General features: G+C 45.9%; 2 protein-coding genes across 5 annotated transcripts in view; both read right to left on the bottom strand.

Moving 5' to 3' along the window:
- Window positions 1-11,744, bottom strand: part of SPATS2 (spermatogenesis associated serine rich 2) — a 129,776-nt gene extending 118,032 nt beyond the window's left edge. For 2 of the 4 annotated variants that reach the window (XM_059682771.1, XM_059682774.1), the window contains exon 1: window positions 11,584-11,744. The gene's annotated coding sequence lies outside the window, so the exon portion shown is untranslated. Of the gene's footprint in view, window positions 1-10,705; window positions 10,791-11,564 lie in introns of all 4 variants that reach the window. The other 2 variants (XM_059682772.1, XM_059682773.1) reach the window with 2 other exon arrangements.
- Window positions 11,745-22,414: 10,670 nt separating this feature from the next.
- DNAJC22 (DnaJ heat shock protein family (Hsp40) member C22) lies at window positions 22,415-26,987 on the bottom strand. Its single transcript, XM_059682770.1, has 4 exons — window positions 26,838-26,987; window positions 24,892-25,849; window positions 23,840-24,021; window positions 22,415-22,687 (listed from the first exon to the last, which is right to left on the bottom strand). Exons 2-3 carry the CDS (start codon window positions 25,729-25,731, stop codon window positions 23,842-23,844), a joined length of 1,020 nt encoding a protein of 339 aa, XP_059538753.1. The 5' UTR covers window positions 25,732-25,849; window positions 26,838-26,987; the 3' UTR covers window positions 22,415-22,687; window positions 23,840-23,841.
- Between the last annotated feature and the right edge of the window lie 306 nt (window positions 26,988-27,293).

Raw genomic sequence — 27,293 nt, 5'->3', positions numbered from 1 at the left:
ATCACCTTTCCTGATTTTGTTTTTGATTTTTCAACACCAATTATCACCAACTGAAATACCAAACATTTTACGCCTTTGCTTAATATATGTCTTCCCCTATCAGCCTATAAGCTGCATGCAGGCAAGGATTTTTATACTTACTTTACTGTGTGTATCTGACAGATAGCAGGCACTCAATAAAATGCGTCTGCCCTGGCCAAGTAGCTCAGTTGGATGGAGCATCATCTTAGCATGATAGGTTGCAAATTCGTCCAGTACACTAAAAGGTTATGAGTTTGATTCCTGGTCAAGGCAAATACATAGGTTTAGGATTTGATCCCTGGTCAGGGTGCATGCGAGGAGGCAACCGATCAATGTTTCTCTCTCACATCAATGTTTCTCTCTTTCTCCCTTTCTCTCTAAGTCAATGAAAACACATCCTTGGGTGGGAATTTAAAAAAAAAAAAGTTCAGCCCTAACCGGTTTGGCTCAGTGGATAGAGTGTTGGCCTGCGGACTGAAAGGTCCCAGGTTCGATTCCGGCCAGCAGGAGGTGTGCAGGAGGCAGCTGGTCGATGATTCTCTCATCGATGTTTCTAACTCTCTATCCCTCTCCTTTCCTCTCTGTAAAAAATCAATAAAATATATTTTTAAAAAAAAGTTCAGGCGTGCTCTCCCTCCAGGGAACACGCCTGGGCCATTCCCTATTCCCTCTCCTTCCCCTACAGGCACTTATCCCCAAACCCAGTGGTCGGCAAACTGCGGCTCGTGAGCCACATGTGGCTCTTTGGCCCCTTGAGTGTGGCCACGAAGTTTCAATTGCACTGTAGGTGTGCGCCCACATGTGGTATTTTGTGGAAGAGCCACACTCAAGGGGCCGCAGTTTGCCGACCACTGCCCTAACCTCTGAGGGACCCCATGAGGCTTGCAACCAGGGGAGCAATGGGCAGCAGCAGTTCAGCCCCATCAGTCCCAGCTGGCTCTCTCCAAGGAGCCCGCGCCTGCCATTCCTTTCCCCTTTTCATTCCCCAACAGGCATGTATCCCCTAACCTCTAAATCAGTGGTCACCAACCTTTCAAACCTCACAGACCACCATGAGACTTGCAACCAGGAGAGCCATGGGCAGCAGCAGCTTGTCCAGGGCTAACCCCCTGAACCTGTTTCCAAGGCCCCCTTTTCTCTGACTTCCCAGAGAGCCAAAGCAGCCCAACCTAGGCTCTCCTGTTACTTCTTTTATGCCCTTCCTTGTTTCATTGTTTTAAGTATATTTTTGCTATGGTCAATAAATTCTTGCTTTCTTTTCTAAAAATAAAAAAAGTTCATCTGCCAAGTTTAATAATATACTTGGGGTTATTTCACAATGGAAATGATTAGCCAGTAGAGTGTGAAAGCATGATGTGTTCTCAGCTTTACTGCCTAATCAAAAATGTAATCATGTAGCCCAGGTGGTGTTGCTCAGGGGTTGAGCACTGACCCATGAACCAGGAGGTCATGGTTCAATTCCTGGTTAGGGCACATACCGGGTTGCTGGCTCAATCCCCAGTGTGGGGCAGGCAGGAGACAGCCAATCAACGAGTCTCTCTCATTACTGATGTTTCTCTCTCTCTCTCTCCCTTCCTCTCTGAAATCAATAAAAAAAATATTAAAAAATGTAATCATGTCAAAATTGAATATAATTCTACTTAATCTTACTTAAATGTTAAGATTTCAATAAACAAGTAATCAAGATGAAGGTACCAAATATTCCTCCTTTTTTAGGAGCTTTTCCTATGTTATTAAATTAAGATGCCCAAACACAAATTTAGTCATCACTGTTGCAATCCTTTGCTCCCAAATTACACAGCATCACATATTAATACCTTGTAGTCTAACTTATAGGATCATCATAACATTACGGGACAGGCAGACCAATGACAAATGTCAAATATGAACTTATAAAAGATTGACATAAAATATGTACAAGCTTTGAGTAGTGACAGAGATGAAAAAGATTACCCACCTAAGCCTTGTTTAAAGCACTGTCCATGTAACAAGGAATTAGATAAACCATCTGAAGAAATCTCCTGGGTACTGACTTGTACAATGTAACAAAACATCAAGTTTGTATCTAAACTAAATGGCTGATTTAGTCTAAGACGGTTCTATACCACCTACCATTCAGGTACAATACTTTAGCTTCCTGTCATTCCATCTTATTTTATAGACAAGTTTCACCATTTTCATCAAATGTGAGGGAGCTTCTTATAATGAGATCCTTGTATTGAGAGCTTGTGCAGGATATGGAGTTAAGTAAGCTATGAAGGCAATTTACTATCTATATAAAAGCCTAAGCGACCAAACAACCAGTCGTTATGACACATACTGACCACCAGGGGGCAGATGCTCAATGCAGGAGCTGCCCCCTGATGGTCAGTGCGCTCCCACAGTGGGAGCGCCACTCAGCTGACCGATGGGCACCAGACACAGGGCTCACGGCTGGAGAGGCCGCTGAGGCGACATGAGCCTCTCCTGATCGGGCCTGACTGGGCGCAAGCCTGCAGCAGGCACAGCAGGGCCAGGCTGAACAAGAGCAGCAGGCGGGAGCAGCAGGTGGCAATGGGTTGCCGGTTTCAGCCTGATCCCCGCAGGCCATGCCAAGGGACCCCACCGGTGCATGAATCCGAGCACCGGGCCTCTAGTAAAGATATAAGATAGCCAAACAAAGTAAGCTGAAGAGTCACTTCCATCACACACTAATGCATACTTTAAGTCAATGTAACAGAAGACAACCAGGAAGAACCAGCAGTGAGCTGACAACACTGGTATGCTATAATGAGAGACCAAGTGGATAATTTAAAGAAAAGTACTGCTCTACTACTGGTGTTAGCCTTGAAACAACAGCAAATCATTTACTACTGGACAGATCATATGTACACAAGAAAGGAAGGACTGCCAGTTTTTCAAAATGGTCTTTTCAGTTCAATGCAGGTCAATAGGAACTAACATTAGCAGCATCTTCAAATACAAAAGACATCTCCATGTATCCACAACTAGAGGCCCAGTGCACGGATTCGTGCACTGGTGGGGTCCCTCGGCCTGGCCTGCAGGGATCAGTGGACCTCCACGCCACCGCAGCCCGACCTTATCCACCAGCTCACTGGATTCCAGCCTGCTGTCCGCATCGATCCCACTAGCACGAAGTAGTGCGCGAAGCAGCAGGCAGCCAGGAAGGAGCCTAGCCCGTGCTGGGTGCCGCGCCACTCCCACTCATCCCAGCCCCACTGTGCCTGCTGCAGCTGCCGCTTGAGACATGCAGGGGGAGTGCCTGCGGGAGAAGCTCACGCCACCAGCTGCGCTCACCAGCCATGAGCCCTGCGTCTCATGCCCATCTGTCAGCTGAGCTGTGCTCCCACTGTGGGAGCGCACTGACCACCAGGGGGCAGTTCCTGTGTTGAGTGCCTGCCTGTCTGCCCCCTTGAGGTCAGTGCACGTCATAGCTACCGGCCGGCCGCCTGGTCACTTAGGCTTTTATATATATACTAGAGACCCAGCACACGATTAAATCGTGTGCGTGTAAGGTCCCCTAGGCCTAGCCTGCCATCAGGGCCATGTCCACAGACCCCCGAAGCCTCACATGCTCCGTGGACGCTACCGGAGCCCCGTGACGCTCCACAGACTCTGCAGGCACCCTGCGATGCTCCAGGGACGCTGCCGGTGCCTCATGATGCTCTGCGAACGCTGCCAGAGCTCCACGATGCTCCGGGGACACTGCCAGTACCCCGTGACACTCCGCTGACGCTGTCGGAGCCCCGGGGAAGGGGGGGTGGGCCCACCCAAGAGGTGCTCCATGAACCTCCTGGTGACTGGTCCTTTGGTCATTACGGTGTTACAGCCACTGGCCTATAATAATATAGAGGACCGGTGTATGGATTTGTGCACCGGTGGGGTCCCTTGGCCTGGCCTGCACCCTCTCGCAATTTAGGACCCCTCAGGGGATGTTGGACTGCTGGTTTCAGCCCGATCCCTGCAGGCAGGCCAAGGGACCTCACTGGTACATGAATCCGTGCACTGGGCCTCTAGTATGCATATAAGATTTTTGGTTGATCTCTTCCTGCCCTCCCCGCTTCTGCCTTCCCTCTGAGATTCATCAGTCTGTTCCATGTTTCCATGCCTGTGTGTTGAGCGTCTTCCCCCTGGTGGTCAGTGTGCATCATAGCTACCGGCCGAAAGGTCGGAAGGTTGCTTAGGCTTTTATATATACAGATAGAATGATTCATCTACAGTCACGTAATGGCCTCATCACATACTTCTTTGTTCTCCTCAGTCCCAATACCCTTTAGCCCAGTGGTTCTCAACCTTCCTAATGCCGTGACCCTTTAATACCGTTCCTCATGTTGTGGTGACCCCCAACCATAAAATTATTTTCATTGCTACTTCATAACTGTAATTTTGCTACTGTTATGAATCGTAATGTAAATATCTGACATGCAGGATGTATTTTTATTGTTACAAATTGAACATAATTAAAGCATAGTGATTAATCACAAAAACCACGTGTAATTATATATGTGTTTTCTGATGGTCTTAGGCGACCCCTGTGAAAGGGTCGTTTGACCCCCAAAGGGGTTGTGACCCACAGGTTGGCAACCCACAGGTTGAGAACCGCTGCTTTAGCCAATTCTGAAAAACACACATACACATCCTCCACAATTAGTAATCATGTCATTTTGCTAATTAAGTAATGTAAAAATACTCCTTACTAGCAATCCAAGGTTATTATTTAGGTTTTGAACTAGTAAGAATTCCTAGCTAACCCCTAACCACAAATTAGTCATTGAGCAATGACTGCAGAAATTGCCTTTAAGCTAATGGCTACATCCTCAGACATTGCAGAATGTTTTAAGGGCCTAGGGCTGCTACAGAATCTGTGTTGGAGATTATGTATGTTCCAAGAACCCAGCCTTATACAGGCCACCATGGTAGATTTGAACATGGATACTAAATGCTGCCCTCTGACCAATGCTTAATAACCAGTAACCTAAAGAAAAGGTGTTTACAAACTTTAAATCTTTAGAAATATTTCAGAATTAACACACCACCTCCAAGGTGTGGGCTCACTAAGTCTCCTCTGAGGTTCCCAGAAAATAGCACATGAGCCTTTATAATCCAATAATCTCAAGAAACAAGATACAGGTATAAACTAACCTCCTGTGACATTTAGAAAAAATGAAATGAGAGGTAGACCCATCAGAAGACACAATTCACTGTCAGTCTGCAGCTATTTCAACCTATTGTATTTCATACTGTGTGTCAACTATCTCACATATGGAGGGGGAAAAAATGGTGTTAAACAAATAACTTCAGCCAATTTTACTTCCTGTATTACAGCTATATTTAAAACCTGAAGTATTTAAAGCCTACGGCAGACACTAAAACCTTATTCAATGGATGAAGAAGGGATACCAAAGATAAGAAGTAATCAGTAGCTCATACATATAAAACATTTTAAAATGAAAAAAGTACCTTGAATTTCAATCAAAGGCAGCAAAATAAACTGAAAAACCTCTACGCTGCTGACACATTTTTCACATACACATACAGATAATGTTCTTAAGATGATTACCCACATTTACAGGTATGACTGAAAAGATCTGCACATAACAAATGGTTCCTTCTACATTGGATACATTTCACACTTTAGAACAGAAACTACCATTTTACTCATCAGCTGAAATGTTTAAAAATTTTTCAAAAGTACTTTAATGCTAAGTTGAAACATGTTTTAATGTGCTTGTCAGATGTCATGATACATAAATATAAGTAGGCAGAAGCTAAAAGAAAGAAATCAAAACTAGGTAAATCATTTCCTTTTGAATCATTTCCAGTACAAGTGTCCTACAAACAGTACAGAAAAAGTCAGTAGAGGAACAGCATCCATCAAACATAAAGCCAATTTCTACCTTCAGATGAACTCATAATAAAATCACCATTTACAAGTAACCAAGCTTCCTCAAAAAATTAAAAATTACTATATAACCCAGAAATCCCACTTCTAGGTATATACCCACAAGTATTGAAAGCAATGACTCAGATATTTATACACCAATATTCACAGCAGAATTATTCACTAGTGGCCCAGTGCATGAAATTCATGCACTCGGGGCAGAGGGGGAGGGTCCCCCAGCCTGGCCTGTGCCCTATCACAGTGCGGGAGTCCCAAAGAGGTAGGCCCCACCCACCCATCCAGGGCTCCTCGATGGATTGCCCCAAAGAGGTAAGCCGGAGCCGGGGGAGGCCTGTGGACCCCCAGGCCAGGCCCACGGCAGAGGGGACTCTCCACACACCTGCCCCCATCCCCAACACTGCAAGTCCCCGCCCACCCACGCCTGCTGTGAATGCAGCCTGCTGACCAATCATTACTGTGACAGCGTCCTGACCAATTTGCATATTACCCTATTATTAGTATAGATAGCCAAAAGGTGGAAACAACACAAGTGTTTATTGATGATTGGTTCAATGAAGTATGGTATGCACATACAGTGGAATAGTATGCAGTCCTAAAAAGAAATGAAATTCTGACACAGGCTAAAACACTGATGAACCTTGGAGACACTGTGCTAAATAAGCCAGACACAAATGGACAAATACTATGATTCCAAGTATACAAAGTATGCAGAGTAGTTATATTAACAGAGACAGAAAGTAGAATGATGGTTGCCAAGGACTCAGAGAAGAAAGAATTAGGGAGTTATTGTTTAATAGGTAAAGAGTTTTGGTTTGAGAAGATAAAAATATCTAGAGGTTGATGGTGGTGATGCTTACACAGTAATGTGAACATACTTAATGCCACTGAACTGTACACTTAAAAATGGTTTAAAGGGTAACTTTTGTTATGTATATTTTACCACAATTTTTTTAAAGTAACCAAGCAAGAACATGATTAAACTATTGTGGCAAAAATATATCCGGAGTGATAAAAGTCTGTAACAGGCATGCTTCACTGTCATCCTGCAGAGCCTAGATGCCTTACCTGAAAGTCAAGATCTCAAAATAGAGACGGACATACCATTTTCATGTTGCTACAGATACATAATTATACTAGGGGCCCAGAGCACGAATTCATGTGGGCCGCGAAGCTGCAGTGGGCACAGGGACAAGTCTCAGCCCATCCTCCATGACCCCGCCTGGCCCCTCCCACCACGGCCCCCCTCTCCTGTCTGCCGGCAGCCCCGCTCCTGTGCTGCTGCTCCCATGCGCTGATGGTGCCAGCCCCATTCAGCTGACAGCACGGAGCGATTAGGGCTGATGCCAGCAGCGGATGCAAGCAGGACCGGCACCATCAGCAGGTGCAAGCGGCGGCTGCTGCCCCGATTGCCCCTCAGGAGCAGGGGAAGGTGGAGAAGCCCTCAGGGGCAATCGGGGCCGGCAGCCACTGCTTGCACCTGCTGATAGTGCCGAGCGATTGGGACCTGGGCCGGTGCCGGCAGCAGGTGTGAGCAGGGCCGTCACCAGAAACAGGTGCAAGAGGTGGATGCTGGCCCTGATCGCCCCTCAGGAGCAGGGGGAGTTGGAAAAGCCCTGAGGAGAGATCAGGGCCAGCAGCTGCCCCTCACACCCACTGATGGTGCCAAGCGATCAGGGCTGGCACCGGCATCAGGTGCAAGCGGGGCCAACACCAGCAGCAGATGCAAGCGCCATGCAGGACCACAGCACACTGGAGCAAAGAATTTTCAGTAACCACCAGAGGCTCGCCCAATGACAGTGACGGGGCCCAGCCTTGGTCTGGCACGCCCCCGCCCCCCCGCCCCCCCCCCGTTCACCTGTTCCACCATCCCACCCCAGCTGATGCCCACCATGTTCCATGCTCTGCTGCCTGCTGCTGACACCCGCCATGTTCCAAGTGCACTCCCTGGTGGTCAACGCACATCATAGCAACCAGTTGTTCAATTGTTCTACCATTCAGTCTATTTGCATATTAGGATTTTATATATATAGATACCAAGCAAATGAAGAAACTGAACTATATTCTACAAGAAGTCATCTGTTAAATAAATGAATGGGCTCCCCTTCCCTTCCCAACAATTAAATAAGAAAAATAAAATATAAAAAGCTTTTCCTTCCAGTCTCCAGTGAAAGCAGCAAGATTAAAAAATCAGTTCTACTTCTTCTATCAAAGAAGCACAGTGGATCCTAGAGAGTAACTGTTAAATTCCCAATTTTAACATGGTGGCTCTATAGTGAGAAACTGCAAACAGCAATCCTCCTATATAATAAAGAGGCAATATGCAAATTGACCATCACACCCTCACACAAGATGGCCGCCCCCATGTGGTCACAACATGGCCATCACAAGATGGCCGGCAGGGGAGGGCAGTTGTACACGATCAGGCCAGCAGGGAAGGGCAGTTGGGGGTGACCAGGCTGGCAGGGGAGGGCAGTTGGGGGCAACCGGGCTGGCAGGGAAGAGCAGTTGGGGGTGACCAGGCCGGCAGGGGAGTGGTTAGGGGGTGATCAGGCTGGCAGGTAGAAGCAGATAAGGGGCAAGCAGGCAGGCGGACAGGTGAGTGGTTGGGAGCCAGCAGTCCCGAATTGTGAGAGGGATGTCCGACTGCCAGCAGTAGGAAATCCCCCGAGGGGTCCCAGATTGGAGAGGGTGCAGGCTGGGCTGAGGGACACCCACTGCCAGTGCACGAATTTTATGCACCAGGCCTCTAGTATATAATAAAGAGGTAATATGCAAATGGTTGTTACACCATGATGGTAATGACCAATCAGCAGGAGGGCAGGGCAGCAAACTGCAGTGTGGGGAAGAGCTACAAGCAGCGGTGGGCGGGGCGGCCAGCTGAGACAAGCTGCGGAGAGCAACTTGCTCACGAATTCATGTGTAGGGCCACTAGTTTAAAATAATAACAACAATAAATAGTACATACAAACATCCTTCACTGCTTTAACTGACTTTGCACAAGTTACTTAACCTTTCTGAATCTCATCTGAAAAATGGGGATAATGCTTATAACTATCTTATTATGATTGATTGGAGATCTTATAAGTAATATATATAAAACACACTGAGATCAATGCCTAGATTACAGAAATGCTCAACAAATAATTCCCTCCTGCCATTCACTAGTACCTGTAGCCCTTTGCTACTCCTGGATCAGCCTCCAGGGGCTATGCTGATGTTTTGGCCAGTAACCTATGGCTCCTCCCTCAGGCCCCAGCTGTTTCTCTCAGTTCTAGTTGTTTGACTAGGGGTTTCTAAGAGGATTCTATCTATATTTAGAGATAATGCTAGTACCAACTGTGGACTCAACAGGTGCTTGGAGGGCACTTGAATACTCAGCAGTTTTCCATTGTTTTCCTGTGTGAACTAGTTTTGATTCCACAATTGGCTGTCTTGACTTCTACAAGGAAGAGTGACATGTATGCACAGCATGCCGGCAGTACACTAAACAGAAAATTAAGTGTGCTCACAGGACAAACCTTAGTAAGATGTGTTAGCCCTATTATCAGGGCCCCAGATTTAGTAAATTACAGGAGGAATAAACATTCAATTAACTATAGAGATGTAGCCCACTAACCCACTCTTCATCTAAATAATTAATATTATACCAGATCCAAGTTGCAACCAATTCATGCTGCTTGTACTACAACCAAAACCAGAGGATGGAGAGGGCAGGAAGAACCATTAGACAGTGAAGATTGATTGATAGATTGATTTATAATAGATTTTTATTGATTTCAGAGAGGGAGAGAGAGATAGAAACATCAATGATGAGAGAGAATCATTGATCAGCTGTCTCCTGAACGCCCCCCACGGGGGATCAAGCCCCAAACCCGGGCATGTGCCCTTGACCAGAATCAAACCTGGGACCCTTCAGTCCACAGGCCAAGGCTCTATCCACCGAGCCAAACCAGCTAGGGCCAGACAGTGAAGATTTAAAGAAGACATCCAAAAGAGCTGGATCTGAATTCAGCTTTATTTACTAGCTCTGTGACCTCAGTGAATTATTTCACCTCTTAATTTATAAAATAGGAAATAATTGTGAGGATTCAATTAAATGAGATAATGTATGCAAAACAATCTTAGCACCTTGCCTAGCCCACTGAAAGAGGTCAATAAAGAGCCATATTATCATTAATGAGGACACTGTACTCACTCCTTGCTTTGTCCAGTTTTTATAACACATAAGTAAAGTGACAATTTACATAATTATTTTTGGACCTTTATAAAGTGGCCTAATGCTACTATACAAGATCTAGCTGAGAAATAAATACAAACTGATGAATTCCCAGAAATCTTAAATGAGTCAGCAAAACTTAATGCCCAACAAATAAAAAGCTTACCGTGGACTATTTATGAACACAGGAAGGTAACTACAGTTTCAAAACTAACAATCTTGTACCTAATACCATTCATTCAAAATTTAGTCTGGAAATCTAAGCTATCAGAAATACTTCCCACCCCCCACAATATTTTCAAATAAGGTGATTTTCAAATCACCTTCATTCAATCTGGGAAATATGAGGCAGCCTGATCATTTGAAATCAGCATCAAGATTTTGAGGCAGCCACGCTCTCTCACGAACATAAACCAGTAGCAGATGGTACCTGAACATTTCTCAGTGAGAAAATGCAATTCTAATAAAGTACAGATAACTTCGATTTTATTCATCACCTTTTGGTCTAAATGAAAACAAACTCTTGGTTCTCCCTCAAACACCATGAACTCTGCATTATCACTGACCTGACTCAAAAGCAAGATAGACGCCTGTTTCTGGAGACCTGTCCTCTCCTGCTTCATTAACCACAGGTAAAATAAGTACTGTAACCTGAGCAGAGGAGACACCATTATTACAGGTATGCTTTATCAATGAAACGGACTATAAATGACAACCAAATTACTAAAAGAGCAGCTTGTACTCCTTAGCAGAGGGACAAGCCTGGGACAGATCCACCTTCTAAAATAACCCAATCACCCTGGATGAATTAGGAGAACTCGGTCCACCTACCCTACACTCTCTAACTAGATCTACCCTCTGCTTTAATTCAAGCCCAAAGCACACCTATTTCATTCCTCTGCCCCACTTCGCATAATTTTCCGTTCTCTTCCACCATCCCAATTCCAAGAATGCTCTTTTATCTCCCCTCGATTCCAAAAATGCTCTTCTCTTATTTTCAAATCCCACTTTGCCCCAAATCTTAAGGACCTCCGGCACCCACGCAGATGACCTTACGCATTCCCACTGCATTCCCAATCCATTGTACTTCCACTCCCAAATAACCCTTTTTTTTCCCATTATTTTCCATCTCTCCTTGTTTCTTAAAATCCAATACCCCACACACGGTTACACCAGAGAACCCCCTCACTCCATTGTTCCCCCGGCCTCTGCCTCTGGAAACACCCCAACTCGGACCGGTGTGCTTGGGCCCGCCCCGCTGACCCCAGACACCTTCCACCATCTGAGCACCCCAAGTCCCAGGGGCTCACTTCCCCGTCCCCTCCGTACCCAGCCCCCAACAACTACTCTTTCCCGGTGCCCTCCCTCAAGCCGCTCTCAGTTCCTCCGCGCTCCCTTCATCCCTCACCAAGCCCCCCTCCGCACCGAACACGCTCAGCCTCACCGACGCCGGGTCCCCGCAGTCGCCGTGTCCCCCCAGTTCCGGGCTCCGTGTCCGGGACGCTCCGGGGTCTGAGAAGAGGTAAGCAGCTCCGCCGCCTCCTTCGCCTCTTCCAGAGCCGCCGCCACCGCCGCCGCGCTCCTCCCCCAACTCTCCCCGAGCGGGACGCCGCCCCGCCCCCGCCCGCCCGCCCCTTTCTCCGCTTCCCTCCTCAGCGGGCCCGCGGGCTGGGAATCGCAGTGGCGGCGAGTGGCCCGCGCGCCTGCGGATCCACACCGACCTCGCCCGGGCTCGAGCTGCGCGCCCCGCCCGGAAGCCCGCTCGGGCGCGTGCGCGTGCGCGCCAGCCAGCCAGCGCGCAGGGCGCGTGCTCGCGCCGGCGCGAACCCGACGCGCGAGGGGAGAGGCGACGGGATCGAGGCGGGCTTCGGCCGGTCAGGTTACCGTTACCGTCAGGGCCGAGTCCCTCGCGCCTGAGTTGAGGGGGCTCGGGCGTCGCCAGGGATTGGGATTACGGGGAAGGGAACGGGCTGGAGGAGCAGGTCGGGAACAACCTAGGTAGAAGCGGGGACGGGTGGGACGCGAGCTGCGTCCGCAAGCAGAACGGCCGGGGCCCGGAGAGAGCGGGCGGCGTGGGGGTGGGGGTCGCGCGCTGGGAGTGCAGCCCGAGCTGGAAATGCCGGAAAGAGCCGAAACTCTCCCGGAGGCGGCCGAAGGCGGGCGCCTCGAGGGGCACCGCGCGAGGGTTTTCCTCTCTAGGTCCTGGCCCGCACTTGATCTCTCAGGCCGCCCTCCCTTTCGCCTCTCACGTCTCCGCCCCGAGAATTTTCACCACTTTCCCCTTCGCCTTCTTCCAGACCCAAATTTTTACAACAAAAGGCCATTTAAGAGCCACCAGCGGCGGGAAACCGGGAGGTCCGGACTTGGCGGCCGCTCAGCCTCCTGGGAGGCCGGTGGGGGTGGGACGGGGTGGAGGCGCTGGCCGGGCCTGGAGCGCGGAGACGTCCCGAACGAGCTGGAGGTTCTCTGCCCGGGCCACATGCCCTCCACGCGCTGCCCAGTACATTGCCGAGTCGGCTTTCCGACCTCAGCTGTCCATCCCTCTCGGCGGCTGCGGTCAGTCTCACCGCCCGACGAATCTCTGTTAAATAGTCCTCTGTCTTCGTGGTCAGATTCCCAGCCTCCCCAAGGCCAGAAGCACCTTTAATATCTGTGCACCTCCCTAGCCAATGTCCTGCGTGGGTGAAGCGCTCACCCCACTGGTCAGACGCCATTTAGGAGCGGCTATAGGCTGGGAATCTAGATAATCGGCATTTAAAAAAATTAATCAGGCCCTGGCGGGGTAGCTCAGTTGGTTAGAAAGTTGTCCCGACACACCAAGGTTGTGGGTTCGACCCCCAGTCAGGGCACATACAAGAAGCAACCAATGAATGCATAAATAAATAAGTAGAACAACAAATTGATATTTCTCTCTGTCATCTCTCTCCCTCTATAAAATCAATACAATTTTTTAAAAATTTAATCAGAATCTGTCCTTGTGTTTTTATCTTTTGAGGTCAAACCCTAAGGGGCTGTAAACAAACCGGAGTGTATGTGAATGTGTATAGCCACAGGCACGATGCAGTTTTGGTTTCCACATATTTGTTATTTATTGCAGTTGCAGTACAGGTTATAGAGTAATAGGGTAAATCTCTATGAAGTCATCTGGGCCTTTGGTTTTAAACTTTGTATGGGGTAGAGAGTCAAAAATACCCTGGAGCCCACTGACCCCTGGTTAATAATGTCTAATCTAATGCATATCATTTACAGATCTAAAGAAACAGAAGATGCCCCAGCAGGTTTGGCTCAGTGGATAGAGCGTTGGCCTGCAGACTGAAGGGTCCAGGGTTCAATTCTGGTCAAGGGTACATGCCTGGGTTTCGGGCTCGATCCCCAGTGGGGAGGGCGGGGGCGGGGGGTGCAGGAGGCAGCCAAGCAATGATTCTCTCTCATCATTGATGTTTCTATCTCTCTCTCCCTCTCCTTTCCTCTTTGAAATCAATAAAAATATATTTTAAAAAAGAAACAGAAGAGTAAGTCATCCAACCAGTTAGTGCACTACACCATGTGTTGCTTCCTATTGAATATTCTTTCAAAGATTCAAATAGAAATTGACATACTAGTAAGTACCCAATAAGTGGTAGACATTGTTCTAGGCCAGGGGTGGGCAAACTCTGACTCGAGGGCCACAATGGGTTCATAAACTGGACCGGAGGGCCGGAACAAAAGCATGGATGGAGTGTTTGTGTGAACTAATATAAATTCAAAGTAAACATCATTACATAAAAGGGCATGGTCTTTTTTTTCAATAGTTTTATTCATTTCAAACGGCCGGATCCGGCCCGCGGGCCATAGTTTGCCCAGGCACTAGTTCGCTTACAAAGAAGACTAAAACAATGCCATATCACCAGCAGAGTATCCAGTTGTAAAAGAGGATATAAGATATTAAATAATCCTGTATAATGGAAGGCTAATATGCAAACTGTCCCCTCGGGAGTTCAACTGACTGGGAGTTCGACTGACCAGGAGTTCGACTGCTCGCTATGATGTGCACTGACCACCAGGAAGCGGCACAAAACAAAGGAAGGCCCTGATTGCTAGCCAGGCCTAGGGACCCTACACGTGCACGAATTTCATGCACTGGGCCTCTAGTTAACTACAATAATGTGGTAAGTGCTGAAACAGAAAAGTGAAAAGTGTAATGAATGACAAACTCTTTCACAATTCCCTTTCCCTCCCATACCGAGTGGGAACAGGCAGATAAGTTCTGGGTAATAGGAAACTTCCTACTAAAGAATGGGACCTGAACCAATTGGATCCAAGATCGTATTCTGTAGTGGCTGACTTCGCCTACCAAAAATCACTCTGGAAATGCCTTCATTACAGGGCATGTTGCTGCTGCAAAACTAATACAGTTTCTTTGGGAGGAAAATAAAGTCCCCACTCTTGGAAACCTTGTGGTCTGTTTAGGAAAGACATTATGCCTCTCATAAGAGAGCCCCTGATTTAACAGGAGAGTTATTTCCATGTGGATACCCCACTCAAAGAGAAGAGGTAGGTTAAGGAGCACGCCTAGGCCCAATCTAAGAGAGCTGTCAAACATTGGAAATTTAACGAGATAAAGAATATCATATTCACCCTGGCCAGTAGTTCAGTGGTTAGAGCATTGGTCTGAGCACCAGCGGGTCTTGGGTTCCATTCCCTGTCAAGAGCATGTACCTGGATTGCAAGTTCAATCCCTGGCCCTAGTCAGGGCACATTCAGGAGGCAACAACTATCAATGTGTCTCTGTCACATTGATGTTTCTCTCTCCTCCTCCCTCCTTCCCTTCCACTCTTTCTAAAAACCAATGGAAAAAAATATCCTCGTGTAAGGACTAATAAAACAAACAAAGGAATATCATATTTTATAGATCTTCAAGGGAGGATTGAGTGTGGTTGAAAGGAACATTTTGCAAAGTCCCTCGGGTGGCAGTAGGTAAGGGTAAGCTCCTTCCAAGGATTTTACTCAAACAATAGCCCTCCAGCCTGGTCATTGTGGCTCCATGGTTGAGCGTCAACCTATGAATCAGGAGGTCACGGTTCAATTCTCAAGGCACATGCCTGGCATTTCAGGCTCGATGGCCAGTAGGGGGCATGCAGGAGGCAGCTGATCAATTATTCTCTCCCATCATTGACTCTCTCCCTCAACTTCTCTGAAATCAATAAAAAAATATATGTATATTTTAAATAGCCCTTCCAAGGAGGATGGATCACATAGAGCATATGTCTTGCTGACTTGGGTTTGCAAGTACCCCTACTGCAACTCATGGTCCACCTTTGCCCTTTCTCCATGCGGCACTCTACCTCTCTAAAAAGACATTGAACAAATGTCTCAAAAATACTCTGGAGCGTCGGCCTGCGGACTGAAGGGTCCCACGTTCGAGTCCAGTCAAAGGCACATGCCTGCAGTTGTGGGTGTGCGGGAGTCAGCCAATCAGTGATTCTCATCATTGATGTTTCTCTCTCTGTCTCCCTCTCTCTTCCTCTCTGAAATCAATAAAAATATTTTTTAATACTCTTTGGAACTTGGTTATAAAGATTAATTTTATCATTGTTCTATATATTACCTATGCATTTTTTATTTTGTATGCTATATTTCACAATAAAACAAAGTGAATGTTGCCTTCTTTTAAATAATTGCAAATTGTTTTCAATCTATAAATTATATTGGAGGAAAAGAAATGCTGTAATAAATTCAACATAATTCTTGTGACCTACTCTGAAAAAAACAAACCAAAAAACACCAAATTTCTGAAATTATTAGAATAACTGCTAAGGCTTACAAAAGAAGATCATTTTGAAATAACATCCATATGTCTCAGTTCAGCCTTAAGGGAATTCATTTATCCCAGGTTACCTAATGATTGAGTGGCAAAACTAGAACTAAGAATAAATTATGACATAATCTTCACCTTGGAAGATATATTCTGCAGATATTAACCTGACCTAATTTGATATGTTTCAAATAGATCCTGGAGATGAGAACTTTTCTGGTGTTTTTATTTTAATTCGGTATTTTGTATCTGAAATGATTGATTGCCACATTCCATGTTTTTATGATGAAGAAAAAGAGGCTCAAGTTAAACAATAATCTGAGAGACTTAAAATTTTATTCATTATTTTGGAGACTTGATAATCAATGACTAACTGAGGAACATGATTTTTCAAAATCTCTGTTGACTAAAGATAAGGCTACAAGCCACAGCAGGCGCAAAGACTAGTACACTCAGAAGGGTGTACTTTTTCCCCTTTGCTTGGACTACTTCTAATACCTAAGAATATTCATATGGGCAGTCCAAACTGTGTGTATTAGAAAATATGTTTCATGGGATGCTAAATAGATGTTAACCGAAAAAAACTGTTCCAGGTCCAAATAAGTTTAGGAAACACTAGTCAAAATCAAGTTGAACTGCTTGCTTTACTTCTCAGAGCATTTGATATGGTAAATGTGATTTGCTAATATTGAAGGGAATGCACTATATAAGTATGCAGCTTTCCCCCAAGGAAACTTAATTCTCCCAGAAGACTTCTGTACAGGGTTAATGTTTCTTTGATCATCCATCTATAAAGTTCTATTACAGGGTTTTGATTAGGTTGGCACTTCCCATTTACAGAGAACAAAACTGAGGTCCAAAGACCTCGGTCAGATATCCAAATTCAGTTGTGTATCAGATGTGCAGAGCTGGAAAAGGCCTTAAATTATCAAAGGTTAGCTTGTTACATTGCAAAATTAGTGGCAATATGACAGAACCAAAACTCGGATTTTAAACACTCAATTCAGTGAGAGTGCCTTGCAGGTTCATCAAAAACTTGAATTTAATCATGTGAATTTATTTCTATGTGTAATATATATAGCTAATACTGCTTTTATGTAAGTTTATTCATGGAATTTCAGCATACTCTTTCATTTATACAGTCTGTCACCATTTTATAAAAATTGATAATGCCTCTGTATATGTTTTTTTGGTTTATAAGCTGCTGTCAACACATTGTCTTATTTTATTGTCTCAACATCCCTGTGATGCAGGCATCATTATCCTCATGTAATAAATGAGGAAACAGGCTTTAAATTGTTAAATAACAAGTTAACAGACTTAATAAATGTTCTATTAGTTAACTTGGGCGAAGATGACCCCTTCCTTCAAGAGGCTTTGGCACAAGATTTACAAACACGAGATGGAATGATTATATGGCAGGCAACATGTAAGAAAATGCTAGATAGAATGCTACAAAACTGACAAGAATGCTGAAGGAATTCAAGGAAGAAAGATTACTGGAGATGGAATTACTCAGTGAAGGCATCACTTAGGGATAAACCTTAAGCTGGATCATAAAAGAAATATAAGATTTCAATTAGCAGTAAAAAATTACAGGAAAGAAGAGTGACATCAGTAAAGGCATTAACATGAGAACAAGAAACACACAATGGAAAAGAATTTGAGTTTGAAGGAAGATGAGTCTGAAAGGATTAGTCTCTTAGCTGTTCAAGAAAAGCCCACTCACCCTGACCGGTTTGGCTCAGTGGATAGAGAGTCGGCTTGCGGACTCACGGGTCCCGGGTTCGATGCCGGTCAAGGGCATGTATGTACCTTGGTTGCGGGCACATACCCAGTGGGGAGTGTGCAGAAGGCAGCTGATCGATGTTTCTCTCTCATTGATGTTTCTGACTCTCTATCCCTCTCCCTTCCTCTCTGAACGAAATCAATAAAATATATTTTAAAAAAAGAAAAGTCCACTCCTAAGAGACAATGGGTTTCCAATCAATTAATATAAAGTAATATGGCACCACTTGCAGTTAATTGCTTTCCAACCCAAAATATACAGAAGATCAGTCAATGTACACTCTCTGCTATGGACCCCAGGAATGAAAAGGAGAAAGACACAAGAGAGGCCAAGTCTAACCTGGTGGCTATGGTTATAGAAGAAAAGGTGGGGGAGTAACATGGGCCTCATTGGCCTCAGATCTGTGACCAGGACACATGAATAGAACACATTTAAATGCTACCCCCCCCCAAAAAAAAATTTTCTCATTCCTTTATTGATACTAATTCATCTGAAAGGTGCCTGACCTATTGATGATAGGAAAAAAAAAATGTCCTTTTAGGCTGTTGTTGCCTACAGCCTTTCTCAGCCCAGAAATGAAACTAAGGTCAGTCACAGAATGAGTTAAAATTAGTCCCTTCCAACTTTCCCACACAAGGCACTGCTTTGTTATGTTGAAACTTGTCAGGTTTAAATCCAGAAAAGTCAAGGTCTTGCTTAAATGTATAATAATTTGCAAATAAGCAGATGGACTCTGGAAACGATGGGTGAGAGGCGAGGAGAAAGGAGAGAATTGGGAAGAAAACAAAAAGGAAAACAAAAAAGAGCAAAAAACCATTGAAATGAATCTCATTGAGCTGAAACCCCATGTAAATTTTCTGCTTTTGTTGTTCAAAACTCACCTTAGCAAAAACAAACAAAACCAGTTAGTTGAACAAGTTTCAATTCCTTGCAGTGACTAAAAGAAAGAGATGACAAGGAACAGAAAGAAACAAAAATCTCAGCTTCTCAGGGTGTCAACCTAAACAGCCAAAGCAGTGGCATGAAATGTGTGTTCAAGCAAAGAAACCTCTAACATGAAATACACTGCCCCAGAGTCCCCTAGGAGATCAAATGACAACTAGAAAACTTGCTTCAGTTGGAGCTTTCCCTGAATAACATTCACAGTTGCTCTATCCTTCCCCACAAATGGTAATGAACTCTGGTAATAAACCTGCTATTGAGGTGCCACTATCAGATCCTAAAAGAAGTGAAGGCACATATTTTACCCTTGTGACAGCCTTAAGGCGCCATCTGCAGTTCTCAGCTAAGACTGCAATACACCCACACCTCCTGCTAGCTTGTTAAGATCAACCACTAAAGAAAACAGAAAACAAAGAAATACAAAATTCATGTCAGAGAATCCTCAGAAGCACTGGGTTATAGAGTAGATGCAAACATAGGTTTGAAACATAGTGCCTAAGAAAATATCTAAGGGACTTATTGGCTATAAGCTCAATGAGCAATGAGAAAAAGCTAATAAATTCTTAGGCTGCTTGATTTAAAGAATGATATATTGTCCAGACCTTGAGAACTTAATAACCCCACAGTCCCCTGTCCTGTCTGTACACATCTGAGAATTGCATTTAGTTCTGGGCACCACAATTTAAAAGCAATATTGACAAGAGCCATAAAAATGTTCATACCTTTTGACCCAGTAATCCCACCCAAGGGGATTTATTCTGAAATAATTCAAGAGAATAGATGAATTAGAAACATAAAGATATTGATGCAGCATTCTTTATAACAAAAATATATATTAATAGCATAAATGTCTCCCAATAAAGGGAATATTATACATTAAAATATTATGTCATTTGAAAAAAAAGATGAATCTTGAAACCATAAGAGAAAGAAGCCAGACACAAAAGGAGATATTGTATGATTCCATTTGTATAAAATATCCAATACAGGCAAATCTATAGAGACAGAAAGTAGATTAGTAGTTGCTGGGAACTGGTGGGGAAGAATGAAGAGTAATTGCTAATGCATATAGAGTTTCTTTTTAGGATGGTAAAAACATTCTGGAATTACATAGTGTTGGTGTTTGCAAAGCCTTATGAATATACTAACACCCGCTAAATTGTATACTTTAAAAGGCTGAATTTTATGGCATGTGAATTACATCTCAATAAAATATATATATGAAGTTTTCACAATAATTAATATTCCATGAGGGGGATAAAACAGTATAAAATTATATTCCCAATATGATTCATGACCTCCTGGTTCATAATTTGACACTCAATCACTGAGTCACACTGGTTGGGCTGGGGTCTTTTTGTTTTTTTAAAATATATTTTATTAATTTTTTACAGAGAGGAAGGGAGAAGGATAGAGAGTTAGAAACATCGATGAGAGAGAAACATCTATCAGCTGCCTCCTGCACACCCCCTACTGGAGATGTGCCCGCAACCAAGGTACATGCCCTTGACCAGAATCGAACCTGGGACCCTTCAGCCTGCAGGCCGACGCTCTACCCACTGAGCCAAACCGGTTAGGGCTGGTTGGGCTGTTTTTTGTTCTTTGAAGCAAAAGATGGCTAATCTAGAAAGAAATTACAACCTTACCTGGCTTTGTTCCGTGAATAGAGCATTGGCCTGCGGACTGAAGGGTCCCAGGTTCGATTCTGGTCAAGGGCACATGCCCAGGTTGGGTGCTAGATCCTCAGTAGGGGGTGTGCAGGAGGCAGCCGATCAATGGTTCCCTCTCATCATTGATGTTTCCCTCCCTTCCTCTCTAAAATAAACAAAATATATTTTAAAAAGAAAAGAGAAAGAAATTAAAGGGAAACTAATTTCAGTTCAATAAAAGAACAACTTAACTATTACGGATATTCAAAAGGTGGGAAAGGAAGGAAATTTCCTATTCAAGAAAAGCCAAAATGGTCATCTCTGAAGCAAGCTATTCTCAAGATTCTGCATCGAATAGGTTCTTGAGGTAGAGGCCTTCTCAGTTCTCTTCGAACTCTTTTTTAAGGGTCTATAAATTTTTTATTTGTGGCAATGGGAGAATACAAATTTACTGGATTTCACTAAATCAATTCAGGTAGAGACTAAGGAAGACTTCTTGCTTGCTAGTCTTAGTTTTATTTATTTGTTTGTTTGGGGTTTTTTTTTATTGTTGTTATTCCTCACCCAAGGATATTTTTCCATTGACTGTTAGGGAGAGTGAAAGAGAGAGGGAAAGACAGAGAGAAACATTGATGTGAGAGAAACACATCCATTGGTTGCCTCCTGCAGGAGTCCTGACCAGGGTCCAGGCTGGGGAGGGGTCTGCAACCAAGGTACGTGCCCTTGACCGGAATCAAACCCAGGCCTCTTTGGTCCACAGGCCGACGGTCTATCCACTGAGCCAAACCAGCTAGGGCTGGACTTTATTATTATTATTATTATTATTATTATTATTATTATTATTATTATTACTAGAGGCCCAGTGCACAAAAATTTGTGCACTCGGGGGGGAGGAGGGTCCCTCAGCCCGGCCTCTGCCCTCTCGCAGTCTGGGACCCCTTGGGAGATAACGACCTGCTGGCTTAGGCCTGCTCCCGGGTGGCAGAGAGCAGGCCCAATCCCTAGGTGCAGCCCCTGGTCGGGCTCAGAGCAGGGCCAATTGGGGAGTTGGGGTGCCACCCCCTGTCATGCACAGAGCAGGGCGGATTGGGAGGTTGCGATGCCACCCTCAGTCACACTCAGGGTAGGGCCGATTGGGGGGTTGGGGCACCGCCCCCTGTCACACACAGAGCAGGGCCGATCAGGGGGTTGGGGCGACGCCACTCTCACACTCAGGGCAGGGCCGATGGGGAGGTTATGGCTCTACCCCGTCACACACAGAGCAAGGCCAATCAGGGGGTTGGGGCTCCGCACCCTGTCACACACAGAGCTGCAGGGCGATCATGGGGTTGGGGAGCTCCCCTATCAGGCACAGAGCAGGGCTGATCAGGGGGTTGGGGCGCCTTCCCCTGTCACTAACAGAGCAGGGCGGATAGGGAAGTTGTGGCCCCACCCCCTGTCACACACAGAGCCGCAGGGCGATCAGGGGATTTGGGCACTGCCCCCTGTCACACTGATCCCGGTGCTGGGAGGCATATTACCCTTTTACTATATAGGATAGAGGCCTGGTGCACGGGTGGGGCCGGCTGGTTTTCCCTGAAGGGTGTCCTGGATCAGGGTGGGGGTCCCCACTGGGGTGCCTGGCCAGTCTGGGTGAGGGGCTGAGGGCTGTTTTCAGGCTGGCGGGTGACTGAAGCTCCCAACTGCTCCTTTTTTTCTTTTTTTTTTATTCTGGGCCAACTTTAGCTTTGAGGCTTGGGTCCAGCTCTTAAGCCTTCGCTGCTGAAAGCAGGTTTCTGGCCTTTGTTTACCTTCTGTATTTGAAACAATGTTGCGATCCTGCTGGCTGAAGCCCTGCTGACTAAAGCAGGTTTCTGGGGTTTTGTTTAGCTTCTATATTTGTAACATAGTTGCTTAGAGTTGCAGCTCAGAGGCCAGCAGTGGCAGGCGGAGAACGTTGGAGTCCTCCGTCACTGAAGCAAGCAAGCCTCATGTTCACTTTAAGCTGCCTGGCTGCCGGCCGCCATCTTGGCTGGCAGTTAATTTGCATATTGCCCTGATTAGCCAATGGGAAGGGTAGCGGTCATACGCTAATTACCATGCTTCTCTTTTATTAGATAGGATTATTATTCTTTATAGAGAATAGTAGCCAAAATAATTCTACTTTTTAAATATATATACTGCTCAGAGTTAACTTCCAGAAAAAAAGGGAAAAAAAGTGTAAAAGATAACCACACATAAGAAAGAACAAGAACGCTGGAGTAAAAGTATATAATTTTTCATATCCTGCACCTGGTCCCAGTCGTCCTCTGCATCCTGGACTGTTTCTTCCACACTTGGCTAGTAACTCAGGAATTCAGTAAGGCTCCTTTCAGATGCTCGAGATGCTGGTTCCCTAGAGTTTCCACAAAGTCCCCATAAAGTCATATGAGATATAAAATCATGAATTCTTCCATAAGTGCTCGTACAACAATGCCATCTACCCCTTCTCCACTATCCCAATGAACTCTATTTACACCTCTTGTGACACTTAGTTCAAAACACTGAATGAGATGAACTTTGATATCTGTGTATCTGTGCTGTCCTCAACCAGATTGTAAACTCCCCGGGAGCAAGGTGTTGTAGTTCAGAATCACACCCCAAGTTCAGGGAAGACCGGAGGTCAGCCAGCCCAACCACCATGTGAAGTTTGAAGGCTCTCCACAATACTCCTCCAAGCAGAGGAGTCTGTAAGGGGGGCCTACCCCCTACTCCACAGCAGCTTGTTCCTTCCTGGGGGAAGTGTACCTCTTAGAAAGTTCTATAAATGGAATTAAAATGTTTTCCTGAAATCTTAAAAATTTTTTTAAAATATATTTTATTGATTTTTTACAGAGAGGAAGGGAGAGAGATAGAGAGTTAGAAACATTGATGAGAGAGAAACATCGATCAGCCGCCTCCTGCACACCTCCTACTGGGGATATGCCCACAACCCAGGTACATGCCCTTGACCGGAATCGAACCTGGGACCCCTCAGTCCGCAGGTGGATGCTCTATCCACTGAACCAAACCGGTTCTGGCAAATCTTAAAATTTAACATCAGTTTTACCCCTTAGTAATCCACAGAATTGATCAAATCTCTTTTGTCACAGGGTAACTTGTGAAATATTAAACCTTCATATTTTTCCTTCGATCTCCTAATCCAGTGCTTTGCACATAAAAAAATAAAAAAGTTAAATAACCTTCCTCCCTCACTCATCAATGTTACCAAGAGTGGGATAAGGTGGCATATTCTCTAAAAGATATTTTATTGATTTCATAACGTTTTTCATTTCACTATATGGTTTTAAGAAAAATAGGAATACAACAGCCAAGAACTCAGAAATTCAATACATAAATACATTCTTCCACCACAATAGCTTTCTCACCTATTTAAGGTTTTCTCAGTCTCCACTACAAGCAGTTTCTTTAATGCTGTTGGGTGCCCCTTGTAGACAAAAACAAGCTGGGACAAACGGCCCAGCTCCGCCAGGAAGAGTCCATCCTCAAAGGGAAATGTTCTTCTCACCTCTAGAATCCCCTGAGTTTCCTGGGCGGACTCAGGGCTTCATACGCAGCCTGGATCTCCAGGAAGTGCCTCTGAGCCTCTTCTGTCTGGTGCGGGTTGTGGTCAGGGTGCCAGATCTTCACTAGCTCCCGATATCTCTGATGTATTTCTTCATTTGTTGCCCCTTCTAAGAGACCCAAAACCTTAGGGAAACAGAAGCTGACAAATTAGAATCCCATAAGTTGTCAGGATACCTGGGCCTTTCTCTGCTCCCTTCTTAAATCAGGCTGTGATATCTCTGGGATCGGCTCCTACTTGACATGAAAAAGGCCTAGAGCCTCACATTAGGATTCCAGCTCTGGATCTCATGGCAAGGACCAAAATTTGCCTTTAATCACAGCTGCCCATTTTCCAACCTAGAACTTCACACCCCTGACAGGATCTCTTCCTCGCAAAAGAAATAAGCATGTGTGTCCACCAAAGACATGTGCAAGAATGTTCATAGCAGCTTTATTCAGAACAGTCCCCTCCTGGAACCCAAATGTTCATTAACAATAGAGTGGATACATAAATTCTGGTATGTTCATATAATGGGATACTATTTAACAAGAAAACAAGCATTTTACAATTGTGTGCAACAGTATGAATAAATCTCACAGACATAATGTTGAATGAAAGCAGACACAAAAGAGTACATACTGAATGATCCACTTATACGAAGTTCAAGAATGGGCAAAACTAAACTATGGTAACAGAAGTCAGAATAGAGGTTACTTCCAAGGAAAGGAGTATAGCTTGGGAGGGAACATTCTTAGAGTTGGAATATTCAATTCCTTGATCTGAGTGGTGGTTACATAGGTATATACATAAAGTTTGTAAACTTTATATATGTTATACCTCAATGAACAGTAAATAAAATACACATATTTCCCCCCACTCACTATTAAAGCCTCGGCACCTTCACACCCCAAGAAACCAGGACACCCTCCCTGCCTGACACAGCAGACATGAAAACATGGGGCACCAGCTCCAATCAGGCTTAGCCTAACTCCCAGACGGGAAGAAAGCCTTACCTGGTAAGCCAACTGACGCTTCTCGTCCTGAAAACTGCGAACAAACTCATAGAGCTTCTCCCACTCCTGGAAGTAGCCGCTGCTGAAGCCACGATCCCCCACCAGCAGCCTCCAGGCACGGTAAGGCAGAAGGAGGACGGACTCCATGAGGCGGCCAAGGAGGGGGAAGAAGCTGAACCAACTCAAGAAGGAGTCCAGGGTCTCTGCCACATAGCTGAGGGTGGCGGCTGTGTTGCAGAGGGCGCTGTATGCCAGCGGGCCGGTGAACGCCAGGTAAGCTAAGCCCAGGCGGTAGAGCCGCACACTGAGTGTCTCTGACACACTGGAAGCTTTGTAGCGGCGATGCTTCTGGGCTGTGATGCTGGCCACCAAGCTAATGGGCAAAATAGCTATGGGGCGGCCATAGAAGATAGGGGAAGTGAGAAATGCTGCCCCTAGAGTGTTCTTAAAATCTGAGGTCTGGTTGCCAACAGCAGCCACCAGCAAGACTCCTAAGCCAACTGCCAGTGGGAGGCCCACAATATAGAAGCTGGCCATGAAGGAAAGGCTGATGAGAGCCACAAGGCCAAAATAGATGCCCACTATCACCTGGGCGGCAAAACGAATGGGACTCACAGGGGGTGTCCCGCCTCTTGAACTCTGCCTCTGTCCTTGGGCTCTGTTGGCCTGAGCTACAAAGCTTGGGAGCTTCCAGAACTCCCAGAGCCAGCCCAGCCCACCTCCCCCCAGGGTAAGCATCCAGAGCAGCGCGTGGCTGTCCCTGCCCAGGTACAAGTGGTGGAGCCCAGCAGGGCCCCCTACAGCCCAGAGGACATAGGTCACCAGGAGCCCCTTGGCCATCCTTTAGGGAAAGGGTCTCAGAACAACTCCAGTGGCACCTGACTTTGCTCAGAGTGCAGAAATCTGTAGTCCGCTGTGAGAATCATGGCCACCAGAGCCACAGAGTTATCCTTAGACCCTAGGAGATAGAAAAAAAAAAGCAGCTTTAAGACCACATCCATGTCCCAACACAGTAACCATTTGTTCTTCCAATAATAGAGTCCAGAGTTTCCTGAGTGTCCCTGAAATGTTGATTCTTCCATGCCCTTGGGTCTAGCACCTCATGTCTGTTTTTTAACAACCACAGCGACTCCAAATTTAGGAGAGAAAAATGTTTTCAATGCTTTCAGTAGCCCTAGATGGTTTGGCTCAGTGGATAGAGCGTCAGCCTGCGGACTGAAGGGTCCCAGGTTCGATTCAGGTCAAGGGCACATGCCTGGGTTGCCCGCTTGACCCTCAGTAGGGGGTGTGCAAGAGTCAGCCAATCAGTGATTCTCTATCATCATTGATGTTCTATTTCTCTCTCCCTCTCCCTTCCTCTCTGAAATCAATAAACATATATTTAAAAAAAAACAACAACACCAAAAACAAAATAAATGCTTTCAGCTGAGTAACTGAGAACTCAGAACAGGTACAAAAAATCATAAGCTTACATTTTAGACCTCCCCTGGGACCACTCACCTGGGAATGACTCAATGGGGAGTGGAGGGAATAAGTGTGAACAGGAGTTCCTTCTGAAGTTCCTGCACATTTTGAAAGTTCCTGTCCCCCAGTCCAACTCTGACCATGGCTGCCCTCAGACACTGACCCAAGGTTTCAGCCCTTCTCCAGCCCTCAAACTCTCTCCAGGCCAAGAAATCTTCCCACAAGTCAAACATGAAAAAAGTCCTCAGTTCCCTCCCCTTAAACAGCTCTGGGGAATTACATTTTGACCTGAACCCTGGTGCCCCACAATTCAATCACCTCCTGCCAGGGCCGACTTGAAAAGTCTCTCCAAAGCAGCCATGAGTCCCCAGAATATACAACAAGATGCCCAAGTGTGCCTGCTAGCCTCTCCCTTCCCCTCTACTTAGAGTAGGACTCAGACCACCAGCCAGTCCCTGCGAGTCCCGCATGAGCGGCCGTACCTGGGTACCCCGGCTGCCACGCGCATCAGACCAGTCATTTCCTTGGACCATAGAGTCAAAATGGCCCTTCACTCCGCTCCCACTTCCATCCAAATGGACTTTGTCTTTCTGTGTTTGCTGTGTCACGGAAGTCGGGTCACTGGGGCCAGGCTCCTCCCCGAGGCCCTGCCCGGCTGCCTCTGGATCACCTCGAGCTCCTCTCGCCCGCCCTCTCGGGTAAAGCCGGTTTAAGGTTTTCTGGTCGAATCCAGCCTCCTCCGGCTCCAAGCAGCGGGCGAGTGCCCCGTCCAGGCCAGGAGCTCCAGCACCGCGGCACCGAAGCACCGCGGCCGCGGCCGCCAGGTGGCGCTGCCGCGTACGAAAGGGCCCCGCGGGTCCCCTGACACCTTGTGCAGGTGCCCGGGGCGAAACAGCCCAGAGCAGTCCCTAAAAATGCAAAAATAGGTCCTTGGTCGC

Source organism: Myotis daubentonii, chromosome 2, assembly GCF_963259705.1.
Source record: "Myotis daubentonii chromosome 2, mMyoDau2.1, whole genome shotgun sequence".
In the NCBI taxonomy this organism is placed as follows: Eukaryota; Metazoa; Chordata; class Mammalia; order Chiroptera; family Vespertilionidae; genus Myotis; species Myotis daubentonii.
This window is presented reverse-complemented; position numbering and strand designations above follow the sequence as displayed.